Source organism: Gavialis gangeticus, unplaced genomic scaffold, assembly GCF_001723915.1.
Source record: "Gavialis gangeticus isolate Ggan-Ray unplaced genomic scaffold, GavGan_comp1, whole genome shotgun sequence".
NCBI classification, from domain to species: Eukaryota; Metazoa; Chordata; order Crocodylia; family Gavialidae; genus Gavialis; species Gavialis gangeticus.
In genome coordinates this window covers 27,174,717-27,183,528 of record NW_017729001.1, presented here as the reverse complement: position 1 = coordinate 27,183,528, position 8,812 = coordinate 27,174,717, and the positions used below count along the sequence as shown (strand labels likewise).

Genomic DNA, 8,812 nt, shown 5'->3' with positions numbered 1-8,812 from the left:
GGGGGGGGGGGGGGGGGGGGGGGGGGGGGGTTGAGAGGCCTTCCAAGAGCTATGGCGTGGGCTGCTGTCCAGATGAGTAACAGCACCTGCCGCAGAGCGGCGTGAGATAGGATGCCATGCGCGGACGAGACAGAAATTGGGCGGGTGGGGAGGATGTGGTTGCAGTCAGAGCAGCCGGGTTCAGCACGAAAGCAGAAGTGTCAGCTCACCAATTGCCTGACCGGCGCTGCGTGGGCATGAGCTGCAGCCACCGTGGGAGAGGCAGGGCGTAGGGCGAAGCTCAGTGCAGGAGCTGGGTCAATGTAGGGATCCACAAGGGAAGCCCTTCCTGCAGGTGGAGAGACAGCACACAGGTCCTGGGATGGGGAGAGGGGGCAGAGGCCAGGGATGGTGGGGACAGGAAAGCTACTGAGATCAGTTTAACCCTTGTATTTATTACCTATGTAGCCCTTGTATTGGTTACCTACTACTAAGGAGCCCAGAGACCTGTGGCCAGGTGCAAACCATCATCGACTTGGGGCTGCGTCTCCTGGCTTGAAAGGCCCCACACACCTCCTGTAACACGAATGCCCCGTGCAATTCCCATAGCATCAAGCTGGCTCAGAGGAAGGGCCCGGAGGGCAGCAGCGCCCAGCAGGGTGTGGACGTGCCAATGACAGTTCGAGTCCCATTTTCTGCCTTAAAAATAATGAATAAAAAATGGGTGGCAACTGAATGCCAACCAGCCCAAGACTGAAACATGCCGATGCATACCCACCTACCCGCCGGGGCACCCTTGGTGAGGGGCAGCCTCCAGCCCAGACACCCCTGCTCCCAGGAGAGATCACAGGGTGCCAGGAGCCGCGCGTAGCTCCCTGCTCTGTGACACGGATATAAAGGGGTGAGTGGGCAACTTCAATCTGCAGCTTCCTTGGTGATGAGTCAGAGCATCGCCTTGGCTGCAAAGCAGAAGTGCCCCAGCTCTGCATTGCCAACAGCTGCCTGGGCCACTAGCCAGGAGGCCCAGAACAGCACACCACTTCCCAGACAGTTTTCTTTCTTCTCGCCGACAGCAAAGCGAACAGACCCCTGGTACTGCCTCGGAGGCGAATCCTCCAGAGACACAGGGAGAGGGGGGAGCTAGGCAGAGCCCAGCGACTACGGCGAATCTGCCCTGAGTGCAGGAAAAGGCAGAGAGCAGCCCTGGGACTGCGCCGTCAGGACTCTGCAGGCAGCCCGCGGCTCCCAGCAGCGTGGCTGTGAAGCACGTCTGCTGCGGAGCCAGCTGCAAAACGTTTCACCCAGGGACAGGGGTCAAGTCAGATGGGGAAAAAAATACATAAGGGACCAGATCGGCAAGGCAAAGGGAAGGGAGATGAGGATGCAGGCGGGAGAGTGACAGCACAGTGGAGGGAGGGGGCCTGATGCTGTCACCAATATGGTTGCTGAAAACAACCTTGACCTGGAGCGCTGAGACAGCCTCACATTATCAAACGTGCAGCTCCAGCCTTGTCTGCCCTCAGATCTCAGCCGCTGGCAGAGCTGCAATAACGCAAACCCCCTCCGAGCCAGCGAACTGTGCTGTCTGTAGACACCAGCACAACACGACGGGTCGGCATAGGTGCGACACCGTGCGTATATGTATGTGTACGCGTGTGTGCACACAGACACACACACACACCCACAGGCAGGTGCCTTTACAAATGTTACTGCATCTGCCACGGCCCGAGAAGCCTGGGTGAATTACAACTGCTTCATTTTTAAAGGGGCATTTTATAGTATTCCCAATATCCGGGCAATGCGTTTTACATGCATTCTGCATCTGGAGTTCTCACAGCTGCTACAAGGCCTGGAGGTATGGCCGAGCCCACTTAATACACTCACACAAATGAAAGAAGAAATAAGGAGATCTGCCAGGCTACAGTTTGAGAAGGAAAGCGCACAGGGCCCATGTGGTTTGCCAGGCGAAGTGAAGTAGGACAGAAGGAGGCTGGAAGGTGCAAAGAGACTTTTCCCCCCCCACTTGCTTCTGCGCCTCCCGAATCGCAACCGTCTCCACTGCCGGGAACTGTAAAAGTGTTCTGCAGCAAAGCGACGGAAAAATCCAAAGGCTTCATTTCCTAGGCTGGTCCGCTTGAGGAAATGCAGCTTGAAGCCAGCAGTCTGCTTCCCCCGGGAGGGAGCGTATGGGCTCCACCCTGCAAGCAGCAGTGCCTGGGGCCAGAGGAAAGGGCTGGCACCTATTAGCTCTCAGGTGTTATTCCCGCCTTTTTCAGTGATCAGCCTCAGCCCCACGTTGTACTTAGGATCCGATCCAACAAAGCACTTAAGAATTGGAGCAGACCCATCAGCTTCAACAACAGGATTACTCACAGGCTTAAAATGAAGCGCATGCTTAAAGGGATGAGAACTCTGGCAGCGTGCAACCATATTCACTTGTTCCGTGACGCTCCACGGGGCGGACAAGCATCACCCTCTCCCCTTGAACAGCAGGAGAAAATGGACGGTTTGAGAACTAGGTGACTTGACCAAGGCTGCAGAGCAAGTCAGTGACTCAGGTCTCCATCTACTCCAAGCCTAATTCTTTCACCTGGCGACCCCAAACAAGTCATTTAAATCGCCCGAGGCCATGCCTACATGCAGCTGGGCACTGATAGCTGAAACGCCTCTGGCACAGATATACGAAGTGAAGCGCAGCTGGGATTTATGGACTCGAAAGGAGCTTCCAAAAACTGATGGCCTCATCTGAAACATCTCCCCCTCCTCCTGGGGACTAATGGTGCGCTTTGAGGGTTGGTTCGATCACAGCCTCTTTCAAACAGAGCTGGGCTCAAGCAGCATAGCCCTGCCCCAGATCAGAAGTGCCCCAAAGTCGAGGAGTTTCAGTCCAGGGCCCTGCACTGCTTTTATTAAGAGCAAGTAAACGTGCATGCTCTATTCAGACAAGCAAAGATGGCCCCTGCCCTCCGCATGAATCTGAGCCACAAAGGACTGGAAACAAAAGAGCTGCAGAGTATGAGAAAGCTCGTACCTACCAGGCAGACAATTTGGGTAGAAGCCAGCAGCAAGGCTGAAGTGATTTGGTAACCCACAAAGACTGTGCAAAGTGGTTGAGTCTGCTCTAATCGATTTAAGACAGAGGATTTGATGGCACATCAGGAAATGAAAGTTTGCCAGTAAGTGCAGGCTCATTAAAAACAGCTCATTAAAGGAAAAGTGGGGGACCCCCCCCCCCCAATCTAATTATAGCTGGAATATGGTGGAGAATTAGTCTCCAACTTTCCATGGTGTAATACTGTACCGTCATTCGAGGGGCGGATGCGCCATACAGCGCGTGGACAAGGCGCACCCATTCGGAGCTCGCTGAGATTACACACCGACCCCCAGCAGGTCCAGCCAGCGACAGCTGCCCTTGGACTTTGCGGGAAATGGCAAGGCAAAGTAGGTCAAGGTTCCCCGACAAGAGCAACGACGGGTTCTTAAAGGTCTGCCACAAAAGGCAGGCCGGGACTGTGACCTTTACAACCAGAAAGCCAGGATGAGTCTTGACAATTATGCGTCGGCCCCTTCCCCCAGCCCCTGTCGAGCAGTGCCTGCAACTTCTCTCTTCTTCCATGAGGAAAATCCTACTGCAATTATGGCTGGGCCAGACAGAGCGCAGGGATCAGCTTCCCTCGCATCCAGAGGGCAATGCGGTCCTACACGGAGGCATTTCCCTTTTCCAAGCGCAAGAATTGAGCGTCGTTAACCCAGGACTGCACGCGGCCATAAAGAGAGATCACTAGGGCTGTGCGCACAAACGATGGCCTGCTGCAGCCTCAGTTATGCCTGGCTTTTTATGAACTAGTTGAATCTATGGAGGGGTCATCTCCCATGCACGGGGTGACAGCATTTCAGGGAGCCGACTGTCCACACGTAATCCACTGGCCAAAATCCCCGAAGGTTATTCTATGTGCATCGGGCCGTGAGAATTTAGCAAGCGGAAAGAAAGAGGGATGCTGGCTGAGAAACTCCTCCTCTAGAACCAGTTTTAGGGGGAAAAAAGAGACTGAGAAACAGCAACACTCAGTCAATCAGAGGGGGGAAGAATTGCTCTTAGGAGGGCTTGCACACACATGGGAAATAGGCTAAAGGGCTGCAGGGCTTCCCCCCTGGCATGGCAGTGCTAAGGGCAACCCCTGGCTCCACCTTCACCAGTAGGTGCCAGTGTTGGACTCCGGGAAAGCATCCAGGAGAGCTCACACATGCAGAAAGCTTCGATGAGATGCAAAAAGCAGAAAATTCCCGGGTTTTGGGGGGTTGTTTTGTTTCGTTGCTGGCCCAGATTCCTGGCGCTGCTGCCACGAATAAACATGAGAAGATTATCCTCCCTTGGTCTGAAGGAAGAGCAGGAGGCAGAAACATAGGAGAGATGTCACCCGCGTGGGAAAGCAGCCGCGCGTGGGCAGGGTGGGTGGCAGCTGGACAAAGAAACCCACTGCCAGGGAGGGGGAAAGACGCCTGAGCTGCTCCAGGCTTCGCTGCCTCGGGCGAGCACTTGGCCGGTCCTGGAGCTCCCAGGAGACACTGTTGCCTCTTTTAATTCATTTTATTTATTTTGGCGTCCAAACATGTTTCGTCCTCTCCAGGAGGTCTCCCAAGGACAGAGGAGGAATGCATCGGGATGTTACGGCCGCTCCGATCCTGCCCCCGCTCTGCCGGGCGCCGCAGGAGAGGCGGTATCTGTTTCGTATTCATTGTTTTCTCTCCCCCGTGCTCTGCAGAAGCAGACAGCTCGGAGGCACAGATGGACACAATGTTCTCGGAGCGTGTCAGACGGAAACCCTCCTCCTCATCCTCCCGTCGCACGTTTTCTCTTGCACTTCAGCAAAATTGGCCGATTATGCACAGAATGTCCCCGAAGGATCTGTGGGCCTCAGCGGCCAGGGGAAGCCAAGGGAGATCCCGAACAGTGCACACAGCACAGATAAGCATCCTTGGTACCACGGAGGCAGGAGACAGAAGTGGGGAGGGGGGACTTGGAGCTACTTTCCCCTTCTCTGTAGCTCGTCTGAGCCTCATTGTTGATGGGAGGATTTATGAAACAAAAAACCCATCAGAAGGAATGAAATGAGCCAGCAACAAAAGCCTGCTCTTGACAGAAGGGCAGCTTTGTTTTAAAGATGCCCTGAGCAGATGCTGCACCCATGGGCTTCTACTGGGTAGGTGCTCAGCCCTTTTTGGGGGGTGGGAGTTGAATTATGGCATTACGGCCCCCCACAGTGACTGGGCAGTAACCCCTCAACTGCTCGGGCAGCTCTCCCTTTCCTCCAGCCCCCGAAATGTCCTGGCTTTCCTTTTTTAGCATCCCTCCTCGGTGTAACCAAAGACCGACCCTCCACTAAAAGGCCAGCCAGGCTCTACAGTCACGCTTCACTCGTGACCTGGCTTGTATGTCCTCAGTCAAGCCAGCTGCTGGGCTAGCAACGCAGTCCTATATAAGGTGAAGTCCCCGGTTCTCTAGAGCAAAATGCAAAAAGGGAAAGGGTCTGGTGCATGGGACCAACCTGCCGGGGCCAAACAGCTGGAAACACCAGCAGATCCAAGAGGGCACAAGGGAATCATCTGGGCAATTATCATGGGTCCTATTCCAACTCCTCTCCCAGGCCCCTGTGAAGTGGCCTTAGCTCAGATACACAGATGCACCCAGCTAAACCTCTGGCTACCAGAGTGGCTGGGAGGAGCCAGGAAAATGATGGCAGCAGATTCGGCCCCTATCACTCAAGTACAAGGATGGCTCAAAACTACCCGGGATTCATCCAAACTCTCCCTGTCACTGCAGGGCATGACCTGGGCACCCCAGGGAACATGGCCCAGAGCTGTCAAGCCATCAGTGCACCTGGGAATTGAGTCTTGGGTCACGCAGCTCCAGTGCCCTCCAGGTCCCTCTCACGAAGAAGAGCCATCCTTCCAGAAATGAGAGGACACCACACAAGTTCACCGCTCTTGCTTCTCGGGTGTGGGGAAGGGGTTAACCACCTCCCACCAAACCCAAACGAGGGAACCATCTGTGGTTTCCAAGTGCTCCAGATGCTACGGCCGCCTTGCAGAAGAGGCAGTCCTGAGACCACTGCATTTCTCCTGGTATTGCAGCTGTTCCTCAGCCCACTGCTCTCCCTTCCCCTTTCTGCTTCCCTTAAGCCCTTTTGGTACCTCGGTGGGGAAAAGCAACTGAAAACAGGTGCCTGGGATTAATTAAACTGAACTGTTTAAAAACAAGACCAAATTGTGCTGAGCCTCTGGCCAAGGCGGCCTGGGCAGCATATGGTAACCAAAAAACAAAATCCATTCACAAGGAAGATGGGCATGTTGATCAACAGCCTCTTGCCCTGAAAATACTAGGAGAACCATCTCCTGCCTCCAAACCAGGAAGTTTGAGGAGTGGTTTTGAACATTAAGGAAAGTGCAAGGTCTATGAGCCAACACTTGAGAGCAAACTGGGAATCAATTAAAAAATTTCCAAGCAGAGGTGAGTAGAAGTAGCGACCTGTGCATTATGCAGAGTTGAGATGAAAAAAGAAGGGGCAAATGAACATAGAGATGAAGAAACACAAAAGCTTAACCTCAACCGAACCATAAAGGAACTGCCAGAGACTGAAAGGAAGAGAAGAAAAGGACACACATCTGTGGACACTGCCCAGGGTTAAGGGAGCACTGGCGAGGGACATGCAATATCGGTCTCCACATCCATTTTAGAGGACTGGATGCATCTTTATGTACTCAATTTGCTATTGGATAAGTTCGATTTGTTAATAAAAGAACAGGCTGGGAGGCTTGGTTCTGTGCTAGCTATAGTGCAGCCCACGGAGAGAAAGGGAAGAGGATTGCTCCGCTGCATTCATTTCTCTTTCCCCATTCCACTCCTGCAGAATTTGGTAGGAAGGTCAGTGCTGTCATATTTGCTCTTTGGATAGAGCACTAGTCCCAATTTCTTCTCTTTCATAATGACAGCCCAAGGATATGGCCTCCTTCATTCAGAACGGCCAGGCAGAGGGGCACCAGGAGAGACGGTTCATCTCTTGGGCGGCCAGGAATTAGCCGCCAGCAGGCACCATCAGGGAGCTTCAACAAGCAGCGGAAGTTACAACTGGTAAGGGGACAACAGGAAAGGAAGTGCTTCGCTGCAGCTACTGAAAGCCTTTTTAACGCCCCCACACAAAAAAAGACCACCACTGAGCGTTTGCCATACTCATCTCTTAACGGGCTTGTGGAAATCTTGGACCAGGCGGCAGTAAGCTTGTAACGTGCTGCTGGATTCTTCTTGCCGAGAGAGGAAGGGTGGTGCAATGGTGGTATTGAGAGAACCGAATTCAAGTCCCTGCTCTGCTGTAGTCATGAACCTGGGACAGTCAATAAGCCTCCCTGTGCTCTGAGGATAAGTGTTCCCTGTAACCAGCAGCATCAGTGGGAAAAGAAATAAAGCCTGCAAGAGTCTGAGTACTGCAGCAAGGGGAGGGGGTATGTAACTGAGATAACCTTCCCAGAGCAGATCCTCAGACCAGAGGCACATAAGAACTGCCCAGTGAGATTGGAAAGCATCCAGATACGGGTCTATTTTGTCCTCCCCCGAGTTAACGACTGGAAGGGAGGCACCTGGTTGACCCACCCAGCGGCCACCCTCCGGCAGCCCTGCCGGGGCACAGAGTGAGACACGCTCGGCGGGACACTGACCCTGCACAACTGCAAAGGCGCAACGGTCTCACATCTGTCAACTGTGCAGAGCTCCCCAAGTGCATTAACCCACAAAACTTTGGGGCCTCCTGCAAGCTCAGACAGGAAAAGGAGCACTGCAGCTTTCCCCCTGGTCTCCAGACAACAGACATGCCAGGGGATGGACAGGGCTGAGCTTGCGAGACAGCCCTCTCCTGGAACATGCAGAGCCACAGCAGCGAAGCAACAATGCCATGCTGAAAGCTTTTCCTGAGTGCACAATGCTTTTCAGGCTATTATGCTTCACAGAAGGGCAGCAGAGACGAGTGGCGTAAAAGGGTAGAGATCTGCTTTGGATGTGGAACCAAAGGACAACAGCATGGAGCAAAGGAGGACGCTCCAAAAAAAAGGTGCCAGCCGAGCAGTTACCTGCTTCTTCTTCAGCTTGGAGATCTGCTGTTCCACCATTGTGATCTCCCGATCCACTCGGTCCATATTCTGGATGAGCTCCTCTTTCGACAGCCTGGATGGCAACAGATCCAGCTCAGAGTCGGGATGAGGAGGGCTGACCGGAGACACAGGTTCCAGCTTGCCAGTCAGGCCCCGGTCCTGGGGAGAGCAAGGACAGTTAGGTCAACTCTGCCTGCAGAAGGAAGCATCAGTGCTTGCTCTCTGGCCCACAGTACAGATGGTCACTCCCCAGCCCACACCTGCTTTCCAGCCCCACTGAAAAAAAATACCCACCTGGCTACCCAACAGATCACATCCCCAATGCGCTGCACAAACCTCACCGGTTCCCCTTGGAAAACCAGGGGCACCTTTACAGAGGTGAAACCCATCCGTTGCTCTGGGATGAGGTCCTTGGACACCTCTTGCAGCCACAGGAAATTAAAAAAGGTCAAAACCAAGGCTGGCAGGGAGAGCAAAGGATGCTGAGCATGAAGCATGCTACTTGGTCAGTATTGACGCCCAGCAAGGGAAGAAGACCATTGCTCCAGATAGTGAGATAAAGGCTTTCAGCAGTACTGCCCTCCCTGCCTGTGGACCCCAGAAAGCCATTTGCACAGAGACAACAGCCTCCTTTTGTAGTTACTAGGGACAAACTCATAGCACTGTTTTCTCAACAACCATTACATTTACACAC

The 8,812-nt window shown here is 53.6% G+C and overlaps 1 protein-coding gene across 1 annotated transcript in view; it reads right to left on the bottom strand.

Annotated features, from left to right (window-relative positions):
* The window catches only part of NCOR2 (nuclear receptor corepressor 2), a 437,249-nt gene that overhangs the window by 219,162 nt on the left and 209,275 nt on the right, over positions 1 to 8,812 (bottom strand). The window contains exon 5 of the mRNA XM_019507112.1: positions 8,098 to 8,277. Within this exon, the coding sequence (XP_019362657.1) occupies positions 8,098 to 8,277 (180 nt within the window). The remainder of the gene's footprint in view (positions 1 to 8,097; positions 8,278 to 8,812) is intronic.